The 19,632-nt window shown below is 35.5% G+C and overlaps 1 protein-coding gene across 1 annotated transcript in view; it reads left to right on the top strand.

Moving 5' to 3' along the window:
* LOC140162889 (coiled-coil domain-containing protein 148-like) overlaps positions 1-19,304 on the top strand; it is a 38,221-nt gene extending 18,917 nt beyond the window's left edge. Inside the window, exons 7-12 of the mRNA XM_072186193.1 lie at positions 1,709-1,915; positions 2,979-3,119; positions 4,047-4,165; positions 5,477-5,594; positions 17,702-17,842; positions 18,888-19,304. Of these exons, the coding sequence (XP_072042294.1) occupies positions 1,709-1,915; positions 2,979-3,119; positions 4,047-4,165; positions 5,477-5,594; positions 17,702-17,842; positions 18,888-19,049 (888 nt within the window). The 3' untranslated portion in view covers positions 19,050-19,304. The remainder of the gene's footprint in view (positions 1-1,708; positions 1,916-2,978; positions 3,120-4,046; positions 4,166-5,476; positions 5,595-17,701; positions 17,843-18,887) is intronic.
* Positions 19,305-19,632: the final 328 nt, after the last annotated feature.

The following is a 19,632-nucleotide window of genomic DNA, read 5'->3' on the forward strand; positions in this document are numbered from 1 at the left end:
GAGGATCTACTTTGCTACATTTTGATAAATAGATTGGATGAGCTCTTTTATTTATATTTGCACAAGCTTGCTGAACAGTTTGTTTCGAGGCTTCAAAAAGTTAACGGAAAACGGCTATTTGAAGTCAAGATTTTATAAAAAATTTTAAAAGCTTGCAAATCGGCTAATTTTTGTTACCCATTTCAAGTTAAGATAACAACTGTTATAAATCAAGATGAAGTGAAGAAATAACCAAGAATTATGAACCAAAGCTACACCCACAAAGTTTGTTAACAATTGTTAACGGAAAATGAAGCCTCCGAAACGACAAATATCGAAGTCCGGTTCTCAAAAATACAGGGCCGTTCACAATTAAATCCAATCTGGCAATGTTTACTGATCATATGACTCTACATACAGGAAAAGAAAAATTATCCATGAACTAACTGAAGAAAACACAGGGTTTTACAAAATGTTACTGTTTTTTATAGTTTTTCAAAATGGCAATATTAAGTACATTTAAGCCTGCTAAAACTGAACGCAGTTAACTCCCAAAGCTGATTATGCTACCCAAGGTAGCTGCTAACTAGATGACTTATGTGGCCAAAAATCATGGAATTCTGTGGCTTTATTGGAACACTACGGATTAAAATGTTAAAAATCCAAAGTTACACCCTTTACCGTGAAAATGACCATATAGCTTCATTATTAACTAAATGGAATACTATAGATGGCGCTATTTATCCTAAATTATATTTCTTTATTTGCAAGGGTTTAGGTGATTAATGCTGCCATTAAAACAGCTGGAATGGGCGAAACAAGCAGCAAGGAAATTTTATAAACATATTTGATCAAACAATAAAATGTATTATTTGTTTTAAAACCTTGAAAGAGTAAATTCCAGTAACTAAATAGCACCACCAATTTTATCATTAAAAAATACTCTGAAAGTGAATAAATTTGTAAAAGAGGGGAAATTAAAGTTGAGAATACACGTACAAAAGCATCTGTATACATAAGTATGATATCACTTTTAGCTGTTTGAGCCTGAAATTTGGTTGTACATGACGTTTTGTTTGAAAAACTAATAAATGATCCCATCAAACATCCGTGACAAGTGGTCAAAATACCAACATTCAATCTTGACTAGCCATGTCGCTAGACGTTTTCCGAAAGATATATGTGTACATCCATATCAAAAGGATGCACTTGTCGGCTGCTACATGTGTCTCATTTCACATAATCGCTAGGAATAAATACCAGATCTCCGAAGTGGAGGTCACTTCAAATCATCCCAAGTCACATGGTTTAGGAATACAGATAACATTTCTTATACAATTTGACTTGGGGATGATTTGAAGTGACCTGCACCTTAGGCTGCACTTGATATGAGTCTGGTATTTATTCCTAGTTATTATGTGAAATGAGACACATGTAGCAGCCGACAAGTGCATCGTTTTGATATGGATGTACACATATCGTCAGTCGCTTCATCCGTTCAAGTGGCAAAAATGTGTTTTGACAAACCGCTCAACACTTAGTAAGATACATGCATGACGATGATAAAATTTTTCTTCACATTTGTTTCAGGTTGAGCATGAAGAGTGGGTGAGAAGTCATCGTTATTATTCATCCGTTCAAGCGGCAAAAATGTGTTTTGACAAACCGCTCAACACTTAGTAAGATACATGCATGACGATGATAAAATTTTTCTTCACATTTGTTTCAGGTTGAGCATGAAGAGTGGGTGAGAAGTCATCGTTATTATAACAACCATAGGAAAACTCTGATCAACACATGGGCCAAATCCAAGCAAGAGTTGTACAACAAAGCGGAAGCCGTGTTTGCTGACGCATTCCTGGCGGAGGAACTCCAACGAGTGTCTCTTATCAATCACCAAAAACAGCAAGAGATATGTCAGCAGCTCTATGAGAAAGTATGTAGCCTACCAGTTTGTTTTTTGTGTGTTTGTTGTTTTGTACCCTGGGTCCATATTCAGAGGGAAATTAAATTTAAGTACTGTATAGGTGGAAATTTTTGTCGGACATGAAAACGTGGGTGTTCTTTTTAAGGGATGGGGTATGAACGTTTGGACAGTATTTATTGTGGGACATTAGAACATATAAGACATATCGAATTGCATTCTGAATACGAAGAATGTCCTTCTGATATCAAATAATTTTGATTACATTCGCAATGTAATACACATTTTATGGGAAATGATTAAAAATTGATATTTTTGATATTTAACAGTAATCGAAGTAAACTTTATAAATCTGATGATTTATACTTAAAGTGTGTATGTAGGTGGGATGAAAAGCCGACGATCAATTGAAAATTTTGACCTTTCGTATTGAAGATATGGATTTTTTTCCGCAAAACACCATTAGGTCTTTTTGGGATAAAATCCATATCTTCAATATGAAAGGTCAAAATTTTCAATTGATCGTCGGCTTTTCCCAGCTACATACACTTTAAGAATATATCATTAGATTTATAAAATTTACTTCGAGGACTGTTAAATATATCGAAAATGTGAAAAATATCAACTTAAAAGTTGTATTATATCGTGAATTTCAAAAATTATTTGATATCAGAAAGACATTCTTCGTATTCAGAATGCAATTCGATATGTCTGATGTGCTCTCATGTCCCACAAAAATACTGTTGAAACGCTCAAAACGCTCATTCCAGATCCCTTAATTCTATAGATGTGTGAAAATTCAAAATCGCACATTTAAAAATGAACAGAGTTTCAACAAAGACGCGTTGATCAGAATCTTTTGGCAGCAACAAGGTGCAACCTCTCGGGTCGGATGAAGCAAGCGAGGTATAACCCGTTCACTGTAGAATAGCCTTTGAAAGTCTCGGGAACAAAAACTTGTCTATATTCCACAATTTGAGGTCAAATCATGATCATTGATTGTTAAATGAAGGACTATGGTGGATAGGAAATGAGAGAATATATCAGCTCATAGTTGTGTACTTTTTCTTGACAGATTCAACTGTGGAGGGAACAAAAAATGGAAGCCGAGAGACTTGAGGCAGAAATTGAAGCTAGAAAACAAGAAAAGTTGGAGAAACAGAGAATTAGAGAGTGGGAGATTGAGCAGAAACGACGAGCTGTTGATAAAGAAAAGGTCAGTGGAAAAGAGAAGAGTTTACCTGGGGGGAGGTCAACTTAAATTTAAGTAGAACTGGTGTGTATGGAATATCCACATCATATGGGTCTTAAAGAACTGCTGGAGAGCCTGTAAAGGGACCCTTCACCGCCACACATACCCATACCAACTTTACATGCGAGTGCCCCTTCCAGGGTTGACCTCATGTTTTAAGATTTACAATCTCAGAACAAAATTGTTTTGAAAACTTACTACGCTGTTGTGAGTGACACTGAATGCTCTAAAATGATGTGATAAAAAATAAATGTGATTTTCTCACCGTAACGTTGACGGACTGAGGGTGACAGTCTGTATTAGCACAGTGTGCTGAGGCTTGTGGATCAACGTCTAAGGCGTTGTGCCTGTGCGTAGCGCACTATAAATCATTGCGCTTTTCTTTTTTTTAGAAACTTGGATACGGTGATAGAATATGATGGCGTGATGTGCTGTATAGTTTTGTGTCATGTAGTTTGCATATTTATGAATATTAATGAGCTCATTTGCATATTTTGTCTACATTTTTCATTAATCCACTCTGCAACTTTTACACAATCACCGATCAACTTCAAAATTGGTATTGGTATTTGCAACCTTATTCCCATATTTTAACTAACATTTTATTAGCAGATTTATCAAGATCAATTTCCTTTATATTTTCCAACCTTTGATGTGGGGGCTACCTTAATTACGAACCGCGTAATTCTAGTTTTAGCACTTGTTGAGGCATAGTCCATGTGATATTATATAATGATCACTGAAAGGCAAAGTCACTGCATTATCATACTGTAGTATGCCATTATATAATTTAACTGCCGATCATTAAATTCCTGTCATCATTCTAGGATGCATTTACAAATTTTTACATTGATGGTAGAATCTGTTAAATATTGATGAATTATATTTCAGATTGGTGAATTTCATACCAGATTAGAAAAAGAGCAAGAAATCGCAGAAAAGGCCAATCAGCAGAGATTAGAGGAGCTGCAAAGACTCATGAAAGTCCAAGCAGAACATGATCAAGAAAGGTAAGATAAATTTTAAATTGGTTGTGTGATACCAAATGAAACCATCTGACCAGCACTACCCCCTCTGGTCATCCGAATTTGGGCACGTCAACTCAAATTCCTGGGCCATGCACTGCCGGACAGTGAACCTGTGAATTGTGCCCTCTTTGTTCCACCACATGGGAAGAGAAAGCCCAGATGTCAGGGCACATTGTTCTTGCCTTATGTTCAGCACCTGTTGGATGATCTGGCACGGTTGTTTGATGTATATTATAGAATTGGCTTCATTATTAAGTAAATGCAAACTATAGGTGGCGCTATTTATCATAAATCATATTTCTTAATTTCCCAGGGTTAGGTAATCAATACTGCCATTTACACAGGTGAAATAGGTGAAATAAGGAACAAAGAAATTTTATAAACATATTTCATCAAAAAATAAAAGGAATTGTTTGTATTAAAAGCCTGAAAGAGTAATTTCCAGTATCTAAATAGCGCCACCAATCTTGTCATAAATAGATACATTTTATATCAGAAATAGCTTGAAAAAATGCTGTGAAAGTGACTAATGTTGTAAATAAGGGGAAATTAAAGTTGAAAATGACTCAAAAGCATCTGTAAACATTAGCACGATAACACCTTAAACTGTTTAAGCCTAAAATTGGGATTGTACATGATGTTTTGTTTGAAAAACTAATAAATGATCACATCAAACAACCGTTCTGGATGCATGGAATGCTGCAGCCAGACCAAATACCAAACTAGCTTGGAAATCAATGTCGATTAGCCAGTCACCATTGCGCAAAACATTGGAATGAGATCAAGATTCAAATTAGTTAAATGGGCAATAGGACTTAAATTAATGATGTTGGATAAATATTCCTGAACATAAAAAATATGAATTTACTAAAATTGCTGTGTGAAAAAGTCTTTAAAGGACATGAAATTGCTACTGACGGCTACCAATATTTGCTTCGTTATGCACAAGCCCGAACTTTGGGAACTAAGAACTGATTCTTATATTTGGCAAAATAGGGGCTTGATTAATTGAAATTTGCTACATTTTGTGGGTCTAGTGAACCAAAATAGGGGCAAAATTCAAAATTCAAAATTGTTCCAAATTTGAGCTAAATTAAGAGCTACAATTGTCACAAGTTTGAGGCTCAATGACCCGGTGCATGATGCAAATGTGGGTCTTAAGGAACTGCTGGAGAGCTTAAAGAAGGGCCCCTTGACCGCCACACACATACCCGTACCTCCGTTACATGCGAGTGATCCACCCGGGTATACAAGCACTTACTGATTGTACTGTGATTGTTTTTCCTTTTACAGAGTGTCCTATAGAAAGGAAGTGGTTGCAAGGAAATTACAAGCAAGACAAGAAGAGATTGAAAGAAAATTGGAGGAAGAACAGGAGAAGGAAAGAAGACTTCAAGCACTCAGGGAAACGGTAAGTTTTGTTACACTGCTCAGTGTTTCATGGGGCTCCTCCAGTTGACATTCACACTCCCCCTGTGGAAGATTTAGCTTAAGTCTTTTACAGAGGGAGTTTGGGTTTCAAATAGAATAGACGGTTGGGTAACTTCAAATTTGTAATTGAATACCTTATTGAAAGTTTCAGCTTGCTGTTTCAGTCAAGTTTAAATCACCCCTCAAACCGTACCGCTTCACAAACGGTAATAGTTTTAGCAACCACCTCTAGAGTTTGCCTGAACTTAGCGCTAAGTTTAGGCAAACTAAGTGGTTGTTAGAGCTATTACCACTTTCGGTGCGCCAAGGTGTGAGGGACGGCTAGGTCAAGGGTCAATTGTGTTATTCTATGTTTGTGATAGGAATTGAAGTTTATTCATAACCTCATTAATATACGCAGCAAGTGCGGTCTAATCACAGATAATAACTTTTAAATACGCGGATGCAAATGCAGGTCTTTGAAAAAGTATAATGACCGCGTCTCGTGACGTAGCTAAAAGTACGCTCTACAATGACCGCGTTACGTGACGTGTTACGTGTTCGAACAATTTACGCGGACGCTGGCCGCCGTATTTTTACATGGACAACCACAGATAGGTTAAAATTGTGTTCTGTTTTCAAATTAAAAGAAGAAAATGTGACGTAAAGTGAATAAAAAAAAGTTAAAAGTGACGGTTATGAATGAGGTTAATGACTTTGCATCAGTTATTTTTCGGGTATTGTGAAATATCTAAACATTGTGCTTTGGACCTCGGAATATCCCTTGGGGCTGCACCCCTCGGGATATTCCACGGTTCCAAAGCACAATGTTTATAGATATTTCACAATACCCTCAAAACAACTGATGCAAAGTCATTAACTTCTAACTGTCATAGAGGACTCGGCTGATAGCCGCCTTCACTATAGGTCATAAGCAACATTAGACCTGCCAATTGCATTATGTACCCACCACTGATCTTTTGATTGGTAGAATTCAGTCTAAACTATTATTAACATCAATCTAATTGTTTCTATTTATTAATAAGATATTAAGGTATATATTTCAGCCAAAAAAAAAAAAACGAAATTCTTAATTAGTTGCTTAATTAGCACTTAATTTCTTAACGAAGCACTCATATGGGCCTGTAATGCGTAACAACCGAGCTTATGCAGCCTCACCTATTTTCAATTTTCTAAGAGAATTTGAAGATAATTCCCAACAAATAGGGTATCACAGAAAATTTAGACTCTAAGCAATGTCGCTGAGGCAAAGATTAAGTTGTGTAAGGATCTATTTTTTTGTGAATGAAGTTTTTGTTGTTGAGTAATATTATATAATGGTTTCCTATGAAAGTGAGTGAAAGTTTGTTAAACGCACACCTTGATGTGAAAAGTGTGAATAAATCGGCCAAAACGCTGTCATATGAAATGAACAAATGATAAAGTTCAAAATAAACATCTTTAGGATGACAAAAAATGCACCAGGAGTTCAGAGTGAGATGATTTCCATGATCAGTCCACTACTTAAGATTGACAGTTTCAGTTTCAGTTTATTTACTGTTCTTAACACTTTTACATACTAATGAACATGTGATTAACAGTAAGTACTGAAAAAACAAAGTGGATAGCTCTTTCCAATAATTTTTGAGACCATTTTTTACCAGATCAGTCCATTTTCCAAGATGCTTGTTCAGAGATATTTAACAATGGACCAATAGACAAAGCATGTAATGCCCTTTGATTTCTATAGTTCAGTACGACAGCAACTTAGCTCACTTCCGGTAATTTTTACCGGCGTGACCTTTGCTGTTACGTAACGTAATGTTGTAAATCAGGTGGCAAATACAGTTTTTCAGAAAACATTTAAAAAATGGAATATACGAGTGGTTTCTCCCTTCATTTCCATATTGAGCCCATAGATAAGATATGAAACATGAGTATAAGGCAAACAGTAACGTGTAAAAGTCCAATTATTGTGGAGAAAATGAATGTTTATTGTGCGTGAAGTAGCCTAAAAATGAGAAAAAAATGCATATCACGATCACCAAAATGGTTATATCTGCAACTATGCGCCAACGCCGGTCGTATGCTTTTCTGTAATGATAGATATTAGCTAACTTGAGCTTGTATTAAATTTTCAGCGAAAATGATTGGTGGAACAATCGAGTCGTAGGTTGGAAAGTTGCTTTCAAAACGGCTTCCCTCGCAATAAATGCGTGACCATAAGTGACCAGTGTCAGCAGGAAAATTAACAGCCGGCCTTGTCCATATAATCGATTAATAATTGTCAGGATCGTCCAGTTGACTACAGTGATATTTATTTATTCATACAAAATACTGCATGCCCTGTCATACAAAATATCGAAGTCAATATAAAACGTAATTTCAAGCCATTTGACTGAACTTACAAACAGTTTATAAAAGATTATTGTTGAACGAGACACTGAATTAGAAATAAAATTGCAAAAGGTACTAGAATAAGTTAGCAGGTTGTGATGGTCTAGTGGCTAAGTCCGTGCCTGAAGTGCGTGAGGTTGGAAGTTCGAACCCTACCATAGCGGGTTTTTTTTTTTTTTTTGAAAATATTTATGATATTAGTAAACAACTTTCAGGAAGGGTTTCTGATCATTTGAAGCAGAAATAATGAGGTAAAGTGAAAGAAAGCATTTTTTTATCTTGACCGCTTGTGGTGTTCTATTGAAGATAATTAAAGTTACTCTAGACAATCTAAACGCTGATTCCAATTATGTGTATGTCTGGGTATGGTGTAAGAACGGTGTAAAAATTACAAATAATATTATGCCAAAAATATCAGGTTTGAAATTCGTAAATTATGGCTGACGCTATCTTATTTTTTAATATGTAGGCCTACGCATAAAGAAAAACATTGCAAACGTGTTGCATAGAAATATTTTTAATTGATCATAATACTGACGGGCCTACACCATAGGCCTAACAGAACAAGAGAGAAAAAAATAGAAATGCTGTAGGATTCGAACCTTCAACCTCTCGCACTTCAAACCACGGCGTCAACCACTAGACCATCACAACCTGCTGTAACATACTCGTATCTTTTGCAATCTTATTTCTCATTCAGGGACTCGATCAACAATAATATTTTTAAAACTGCTTTTAAGTTCAGTCAAATGAGGTGATATTACTTTTTATATTGACTTCAATATTTTGTAAGTCAATGCAGTATTTTACTTGAATAAAGAAATATCACTGGAGTCAACTGGACGATTCTGACGATTATTATTCGATATAATGACAAGGCCGGCTGCTATTTTGCTAGTGACACTTGTCACTAACGGGACACGCACGATTGAGACACGGTTTTGAGAGTAACTTTCCAACCTACGACTCGATTGTTCCACCAATCATTTTCGCTGAAAATTTAATACAAGCTCAAGTTAGTTAATATCTATCATTACAGAAAAGCATAAGACCGGCGTTTGCTCATAGTTGTAGATATAACCATTTTGGTGATCGTGACATGCAATTTTTCTCATTTTTCCGGCCACTTTGGACATGTTCAAGCTTCTTTATTTTCAATATTATTCAACTTTTACTCGTTTTTTGTTCTTTGCACAAATGTTTGGTATCTTATCCGTGATCATGGTACACAATTTAAGCAAAAAAGCGACCCGTGTCTCCCATTTCTGGAGCTATTTCACTAAAACATGTTTGCCGGCCAAATTTTCAACATTTAGTTACGTAACCCGTGTTCACCAACCCGTAAAAATTTTCTATCGAACAAAAGAGGTCACGAAGTTGCCGTCGTACTGAGTTAACATGGTTAACATGTATAGTATTATAGGTCTACATTATATTTCAGCAGATTTATTATGTTAAATGTTGTCATTATGAAAATGACATTTCAGTTTCAATATCAATTCTAGGGTTTCATGTTAGCAAAAACATAGATTTCTTCATATAGATATAGATGGAAAAGCTGAAATTGCATTGTGCATCTTAGTGTATCTGCACACAAGGTCAGGCTTGCACAATTCCGTTTTTTAAAGTTGCAAATCTTTTAAAAACTAGATTGTCTCAGCAGCAGGGGACATTAGGCTGTCATGTGCATCTAGGTGTAGAGGCTTATCCTCTTATTCCCACTTGAGCATTCTCAAGTACACTTAAAGTGTTTTGGTCTCCTGGTCAATTCAGTTTTAATTTAGGGGTTGTTGTTATGTTGTTATAGCAACAAGCTCAGTTTTTCTGTCCAGTCAGCTGTCACTTTAGTGGTGTGCAGCCATTCAGGTCTCCTGTCTTATTTTTAATTCCTTTGTTATGTCCATAGTTCTCCTAGTGATGCACTTGCAATTGTTCCTTCGATCTTGATGGACCAAAAATTTTGTGCTCTTGGTAGTGAAAAAAAGATTACTAGTAGCTAGTGTGGTAGTAATCTATAAAGTATATGCTTGATAACTATACATTACTGCATCAGTGGATGTTCATATTTCATTAATATTTAAGTGTATAGAAGCGCTATTCAGCATCCACAGAGCAGAACTGGTTTTGTCATTTTCATGGTGGAATTGGCCACCTACATCTACATCTAACATCTAAAGAAATACTGGACAGGACCAATTGGTATCGACGTCCAGACTCTGGTGGCATCAAAAATGTCTAAAAACAACTCAACTGAGGGTGCATAATCCAAAGGTGCCGGGAAAGGTGCGCATAAAAACAGTGACTGGTGCAGAGTGGCTTAGTTTGATGAGGCTGGGTTTGAATCCACTGGCTCGCCTGTGTACAGCTGAGCTGAGTGTGTCTGTATGCTCCAGACCTTGGTGTTGAACAATTTGCTTGATGTTGACTCATGGATGATGGATGCAGGAAGTATGTTCCACTGGGTGATGGTACGGGGGTAGAAGCTATACTTGTGAGTCATGGTTCTGAAGCCATCGGCTTCACATTGCTTATAAAGAGGCAAGTAGTCAAAACATTTCTCCGTAAATGCTTTGTTTGAGACTGAGACGAATCAATTAAGTATTTTATATGTCTTAGTGTTAGTCGATTAAATGTAAGTCGGCAGAAACTTTCTCAAATTTGGGTGGTGGCTTTATCGCTAAATCTTTTAATTTGCTTGTTTGCACTTTTTATCACGATTTGAATACGATAATAGATTAGGCAATGACAGTTGTTTATATTATAAATTTTCTGCCATTATTAGCTCATGCATTACCAGTATGATAAGATGACATATTAACTCACATATTGAGTATCATTTAATGGATTACATGTTGCTCGAAAAGAAATGGTCAACGTGCAAATCAGACAGAGTATTTGGACATGTTCTATTAATGGGATGGAGATACATATTTATTTGTCAGGCGAATGTAAGCCTTAAAAGTTAAGATTTGTATCATGGTTGCATACCTTATCTGCATGCAAGTCAGTTATTAGTAAATAAAATCTATAAGTTGCGTATCTTGGATCAGGCTTACATACCAACCATTAATATCAACATAACAAGGTGCAAAGGTATCAAACAATGGGGGGAAAGCACATATAGTTTTCTTCTCTTTGCTGTTTGTTTTTTTTTTGTGGTTATATTTCAGAAGTGTCTTCCGCTGATATTGCACATCAATTGCATTGAGGATTGCATCATATGTGGCTTGCGATATGTGAATAGACCCATAAGTTACTCAAGCTGACTAGTTACATTCTCGGCCATGGCAGCAATAATATGCACCTCAAAAATATTCAAGAAAGAAAAGATAACGGAGAATGATAATCCTGCAATAACAAAATTGGCAGAAAGTAAATTCAGCAGAATTGAGATGTCAATTTACATGTGGTATGCATCAGCATGTTTCTTCAGCTCAACAGGTATCGAGAGGAATAAAGTTTTGTTAGAATTAGCTTCTTATTCTTCCACAAGCAAGAAGAACAATACAAGACGAAGTTGAAATTGTTATGACAGTAGCTGATGACGTTCATTTCACTTTAGATGAACAATTTAAATTGGCATCGGATACCATTACTAATGATTTTCTTCTGTCATAAAACTTGGCGAATATCCCGTTTTACGATATCAGTCGTTATTCTTCAGCAAAATACTGTTAACCATAAATAATGCTCATCTAATGACTCAACTATAGACTTGCAATTCCCATGATTCTGAAATCTAACTCGGAATACAAATAGAGACTATACATGTACATGTGCATTATATGTAAATTAGATACATTTCATATTGCATAGTTTTACAGAACTATTGGCTTCAATGAAATACCGGTTAAATTTAAAAAACAAGGTATATTTTTATGCATCAATACTTTATCAACCTGATATGATGTCCTTAATGTGATGTCTTTTGCTATGTACAAATATAAAACCATTTTAGTCTTATGGGATGTTGTTCATCATGAAAACCAAAATTTATAATCTAAAAGACAATGAAGTTAACGCTTTCTAGGACACACTTTTTACATGCCCTAAGGTGTAGAAAAGAATTGCAAAATATAAGAGACTAGGTCGATAGTACAAGGGACACTTTGCATCATTTATGCATACAGCACAAGTTGCATAATGATTATAATAGGTCCAACTTTTATTTGCACAGTGATTAATATTGTCTTAATATGAAATATGTAGGCCCTACTTTGCATCATTTACGCATACAGGATAAGTTGGATAATGACAGTATATAAATGATGGTATTTATCAATGATGTAAAAATATGTCTATTATAATAGGTTCAACTTTCTTTCACAGTAATTTAAATTGCTTTAAGATTGAATATAGGCCCTATTGGATATTACTATTTATCAATTTTGCATTACTTATCAATAAAGAGGAACACAGTCATCAATATAGAAGTCTAGATTAGTGTTCCAGGATGATGGTGTCTTGCAAATACAAGTATAAGCACACACGACATGCAAGATGTGAAACATCATAATAAGCTTGTCATTATAATCAAAATTATGAATGGATGTAAAAGAGTAGCTTAAAAACAGACCAGACATCCAGTTTGTAAAAAACAAAACAAAAACAAAACAAACAAAAACAAACAAAAAACAACAAAAACGAAACAAAACAAAAATAGATATAAAATTTAATTTCTAACAATAACGGTCCTTACATTATTTATAGTTGGTAGAATGTGGAACATATTTAATATTCGGTGGGAAATTAAATATTTGCATTAAATTGCGGTTCAAGTAATTCAAACTTTGTATTATTTGATGCTTTCGTTCATATGGATAAGAAAGCAACATTGTGTAAGGTAATTAAAAATATGAAAACATATATATTACATATATTTTTTTTAAATGTATTTATGCATTTTGCCCCTTTTATGTATAAAGGACCCCTTTGGAAATAAGCCTTTGGGCTTAAGGGGCTATCCTGTGATATCTCCTTGCTTTGTTTTTTATGTGTATTTTATGTTATTTATCTTAATGCATTTTATATCTATTTACCTTGTATTGTTGTATGTGCAATATGGAGATACGGAATAAAATCAAATCAAATCAATCAAATCAAAGGGAATAAAAGATCACAAACGATACCAAGTTTTAAAAGGGTAGGTGATTATTGAATATTCATAGAACACTTCAATGATTGATTAATTTGTGGTACAGATAATATTTTTTTTTCAATTCTTGAAAAAATTATTAGTAGATAACTGTTCGATTTCTACTAGTTTAATTGTGCTGTACTACCGTGTTTAAAGGGGTATTAAGAATTTTAACATTAGCATTTCATTTCAATATGTTATAAAACTTGTAGTTGTTTTTTCTGGAGCATAATTGATCAATTTGTGTAACAGATATCTTTTTTGAAGAAAAAAAAATTATTAGCAGATACCAGTTCAATTTATTATTGCTGTACTACCATCTATAAAGGGGTTATTAAAAGCTTTAACATTGATAATTGTGGATGATTAAACATATTCAGTGCAACACACTTAAGATTATTTATGAGATTATTAGCTTTGGTAACTTATTTCATTCATCTGCAAGAACTTTTAAGTTAGCAGTGATAAAATTATTCTCTGGGTTACCATTCATTGGTAGTGAATTACTTTATTTTATAAATGTCACTTTTAAAATTGGATCAAGTAGGCCCCTATTCATGATCTGTTATCATTAATGGGTCTTTGAAATGGGAGCTACAGTAATACTTTCTGTGGCTCAATTGTCAAATAGCGATTTGTTATCATTTCTTTCAAAATTTGCCATTTACAGCTACTTCTGGTTTTGTTCTCAAGATCAAATAAGATGAAAATATCTCTAGATAAATACATTTCAAGGTTAGAATCAGTTAAATAAACTGAAATTTGATGCTTATGTCAATTTGCACATCATGTGAATATTATCATGTGAATTACTTCATACTGTACACTATTCTGTCCATCCTTAAGTATGTATTTGATAACTTACACTAAACATGCTTGGAAAATGCAGCAAGCAATATTGTATGTAAGCGATATCTAGCACAATTAATGGTGCTATCTAATCATGCTAATTGTATAATTTATATATGTTCATATTATGTACATTTCATATAATTATAGAGAGTATATAGAGAGAAAAACTACATTTCTATTCATTATGTTAACACCAAACAAACAAATAAAAATCTGGTTGCTATGGCTTGTGCACAACTATTATTATAGGTTTAAGGTTAGTTGCCCGAGCTTGACAACTTATTAAAGTAATATTTATACAATTGCAGTCTTCTTTCCAAAAAGTTTGTCATATTTATAGTGTATTCATTTTGGGCTTGGTGCATTTAATACAACTATCAGTATACCTATACACCTGTATGCCATTATAATAGATCCCTGTTTAGTTGTTTCATAGAACATGTGGTTTAAATTACAAAATAAATTGCCCCTTTTGATTTAATAATATTTGTTGGGTGTATGGGGTGATGCAATATTTTCATATGTTTTCGGTACAGGCTGTACATAAATCTTTGGTGTATATATTATATTTTCCTCACTGATCATCAATAGAGATTTTGTAAGAAAACCACTACATGTGTAAATAAATATTTTCAGCAGCTGATTACTGGCTGACATCAAGATGATGGTGGTGTGGCTGCCCCATTTAGATATGACATCTTTCATTGGTCCTCAGAGGGGTTGGATTGGTTCAGGACTCATCTGGAGCATCCTGAGGCTTTTTGCTTTTCCACCTTTGTGCATTTGATTTGAGGGAGGGAGGGGGAGGGAGGGGTTTAATCAAGTTTCTCCATTGAGAAACTTGGTTGGCATTGTTTATTCTTTTGGAGATTTCTAATTATTTAATTGCGGTTAAAAATGCTGTTTTCCAATCCAATCCTCTGTTTGATCCAAAGATGTATCTGTTTAAGATATGCTTAAGATTTGCTTAAGATGAAATTTGGTTAAATGTGATTCAGAAGTCAACTTTTGTTTGTCCAGCCTATATGGTTGGCTTGTACACATTTTTCCAATAATTCGTGTATTTATTGATTTATATGAAGATGATAAATAATTCCAAATGCTTGCTGCAATTAATCATCTCAATGTATATAATTTGTTTAATTGATATGAAATCTGTTATTATCTCAATATAGTATTAATTTCTATGAGATTGTGAAATTATTATAAATAAGCTTATGTGTATTAAATGGTCCTCATGATCGTGGGGGCAATGCAGAGTCTATTCTTTGCGTTGTTGTGCTTTCCTGCTGTCTCGAGACAATTCCGTTTTTTAAAGTTGCAAATCTTTTAAAAACTAGATTGTCTCAGCAGCAGGGACATTAGGCTGTCATGTGCATCTAGGTGTAGAGGCTTATCCTCTTATTCCCACTTGAGCATTCTCAAGTACACTTAAAGTGTTTTGGTCTCCTGGTCAATTCAGTTTTAATTTAGGGGTTGTTGTTATGTTGTTATAGCAACAAGCTCAGTTTTTCTGTCCAGTCAGCTGTCACTTTAGTGGTGTGCAGCCATTCAGGTCTCCTGTCTTATTTTTTAATTCCTTTGTTATGTCCATAGTTCTCCTAGTGATGCACTTGCAATTGTTCCTTCGATCTTGATGGACCAAAAATCCCACCCACCCTCCCAAAAGCTGGAAGGGTGATTCAGTAACTAAATATGGTTAAAGATACTCCAATAAAATGGTATGTCCAATTATGCTGCTTTATGCTTAAAAATAGAGGCTTTGTATGGAATTTCTTGAAATCTTGAAGAATATCATTAGTAGATTGTCTCCACTTTCTACTGCGTTTTATAGAAGGGGAATGAATGCTTTGTATGGAGTTTCTTCAAAACCTGAAGAATCTCGTAAGTAGATTGTCTCCACTTTCTACTGCGTTTTTATAGAGGGTGGTGGAGTTTCTTCAAAACCTGAAGAATCTCGTCAGTAGATTGTCTCCACTTTCTACTGCGTTTTTATAGAGGGTGGTGGAGTTTCTTGAAACCTGAAGAATCTCGTCAGTAGATTGTCTCCACTTTCTACTGCGTTTTATGGTATTGATTGGTTTTATTGGGCTATTGAAAGCTTTGTATGGAGTTTCTTCAAAACCTGAAGAATCTCGTCAGTAGATTGTCTCCACTTTCTACTGCGTTTTATGGTATGTTGGTTTTATTGGGCTATTGGTTGCTTTGTATGGAGTTTCTTCAAAACCTGAAGAATCTCGTCAGTAGATTGTCTCCACTTTCTACTGCGTTTTATGGTATTGAATGTGTTTATTGGGCTATTGAAAGCTTTGTATGGAGTTTCTTCAAAACCTGAAGAATCTCGTAAGTAGATTGTCTCCACTTTCTACTGCGTTTTTATAGAGGGTGGTGGAGTTTCTTCAAAACCTGAAGAATCTCGTCAGTAGATTGTCTCCACTTTCTACTGCGTTTTTAGGGAGGGTGGTGGAGTTTCTTCAAAACCTGAAGAATCTCGTCAGTAGATTGTCTCCACTTTCTACCGCGTTTTATAGTGGGCTATTGGTTGCCTTCATGCTTTCCTCCCTTTCTACTGCGGTTTTATACCAGGGTTATAAATGCTTTGTTGCTTATTTGGAGTATCTTTATTTACTTGGTTGTAAATGCCAGTGGATTATATATCAGTAAATGGTTTAAGCATTGATGCCGTATCTGCTGAATACAAAATGTTCGTTTGATAGTGTTGGCATTGTTTATTCTTTTGGAGATTTCTAATTATTTAATTGCGGTTAAAAATGCTGTTTTCCAATCCAATCCTCTGTTTGATCCAAAGATGTATCTGTTTAAGATATGCTTAAGATTTGCTTAAGATGAAATTTGGTTAAATGTGATTCAGAAGTCAACTTTTGTTTGTCCAGCCTATATGGTTGGCTTGTACACATTTTTCCAATAATTCGTGTATTTATTGATTTATATGAAGATGATAAATAATTCCAAATGCTTGCTGCAATTAATCATCTCAATGTATATAATTTGTTTAATTGATATGAAATCTGTTATTATCTCAATATAGTATTAATTTCTATGAGATTGTGAAATTATTATAAATAAGCTTATGTGTATTAAATGGTCCTCATGATCGTGGGGGCAATGCAGAGTCTATTCTTTGCGTTGTTGTGCTTTCCTGCTGTCTCGAGACAATCACAATAGGCATATAAAAAAGAATTTGGCCAGCTCTTTTGTGCTTACCTACACACTACACACACCCCTGTCTGATCTTGCTTATGACCTATATTCATTGTTTTTACAGGTACAACCTATTATAAAAATGGACCCTGTGAGGATACTTCATCTAACACTAGGCTGGGGATACAAATTGCTCTTTGTTGTTATACAAAAGACTCAGCTGATAATAGCCTTCTTCTCTATTCATTGTTCTTTCACAGGTACAACCTATTGTAGAAACAGACCCTATGAGGATACTACGTGCAACTCATGCATCCAATGCTAGGTTAGGGATATGAATTGAAGTTAACAGTCATACAAAGGACTCAGTTGATAATAGCCTTCTTCTCTATTCACTGTTTCCTTCACAGGTACAACCAATTGTAGAAACAGACCCTATGAGGATACTACAGGCAACTCATGCATCCAATGCTAGGTTAGGGATAGGAATTGAAGTTAACAGTCATACAAAGGACTCAGTTGATAATAGCCTTCTTCTCTATTCACTGTTTCCTTCACAGGTACAACCTATTGTAGAAACAGACCCTATGAGGATACTTCAAGCAACTCAAGCATCTAACGCTAAGTTGGGGATAGGAATTGAAGAGGATATTAATATACAGAAACCATTGTTTGAACTCAAGGGATTCAGTGCTGATAAGGTAAGAAAATATGCTATTCCAGTTGAAATCCATACATTTCATCGAATCGTGAGTGTTTACCCTCAAAGTACAGGTGTACTTTCGCATACATTTAAAGATGCTGCACAGATACCCGGGTGAAACAGCTGCCTTCACGCTTTGACATCACCGGGGGTGTGTATTATACTAGTCAAGGATGCGCAATTGGGTAATTCTGCTACTGTTTGATGTCAAGTTTTGTAGTGATGTAAGTGTCTTTACACAGTCAAGGTGCAAGTGTACGCGGGTACGGACAAAACGCACTTGTGCGTATGTGTTTATGCTCTTCGGAATTGGGATGTGTGTGACTAGGTATTGCGATCAGCAAAATACACAGCTATGTCATTGCCAAACTTATGTATAGAGGTAGCCACCATCTTGTAGGTACGGAGTGCCTTGTTGCTAAGATCACCGCGTTGACACTTGACTGAAGAGGTACGTCACGCGCTGTGACTTCCGCGTAATCGGGGGCGTAATGTCTAACGCATGACATGCAGAACGGCAGTACCCACAAGATGGCGGATCCTGCGGAAAAAGCTGACGGCCTCTATTGTATTCCAGTTGGAATCCTTACACCTCCTATTGAAGGCAGAAGACAGGACGTTAATCTTCTACACAAGGAGTGTGAATTTCATTGGATTTCCTGAATGGGTGATTCCTATTAAAATCTACTCCCCCCTGTGTGCGAAATTAAGGTCCAGTCTTCCATAGGGGGTGTATGGATTTCAATTAGAATAGCCCATTGTCCCTGTATATTTAATGCTTAACGTACGGGCCATAATAGGATTCCAAATTTGAGCTATTTTCTCGAAATATCAAGAAGTATTTCTAGAAACACTGAACCGATACTAGGCTTGTTTGTACTCATTTTAATGCATTTTTCATGCTGATTACAAGTATGGTCATGGCAATGTTCAACTCTGAAAGTTGTGAATATTTAACAAAAACATTTGGAACTTGTCGTCTGCAGTCGACACTCGTGAGAAGAGTGTTAATCAGTGTTTCTATCCTTTCTCTTTACAAACAGGTGATATCGGACCCTCGTCTCAAACTGGAGCAAGAATTAAGGCGCGCAGGACTGCATACAAATCCATATGCGATGAAGCTGCTATCGCAAACAAAACCATTGAGACCACCGAGAAAGGACCAGGAATCGACCCTTTTAAAGACCCCAAGTAAACTGGAGTAAGAACTAATTTTTGCAGGACTATGTATACAAATCCATATGTGAGGACGCTGCTATCGCAAACAAAACTATTAAGATCGCGTACGAAAGTCCAGGAGTCGCCACCAATAATGTACGGAAGCTGGAGCAAGAACTAAGTCGTGCAGACTACATACGCGAAGCAATTCCTATCGCAAACCATTGAGACCAATAGCTAGGAAGGATTGGATCCGAAGGAAACATACGGATTCAAGGTAGGATTAATGTCCAGGGGTAGCATGGATCTGAGGAAGTGGAAACGAAGTAGTGGTGACATCATGGATATGAAATGTAAAATGAAAAGGTAAAAAATTGCACCTTCGCACCATGAATTGTCACTAGTGCTACCTCTGGATCACAACTTGGATGGTTCCCTGTATAATAAATGGCCAGGGACAGTTATTACCACATATCTTATAATGTATTATATGTAGCATACAATCCTTTTATATGGTTTCAAATGAATAAGGTACACATCATTCAAGCTTTATGAAAAAGAGAATAATTCGTTGGGTGTATTACATAGTGACGGATGACAAAACCGGGGGGCTGTTACATAGTGACGTAT

The sequence above is a fragment of the Amphiura filiformis genome, chromosome 10 (assembly GCF_039555335.1).
Source record: "Amphiura filiformis chromosome 10, Afil_fr2py, whole genome shotgun sequence".
NCBI classification, from domain to species: domain Eukaryota; kingdom Metazoa; phylum Echinodermata; class Ophiuroidea; order Amphilepidida; family Amphiuridae; genus Amphiura; species Amphiura filiformis.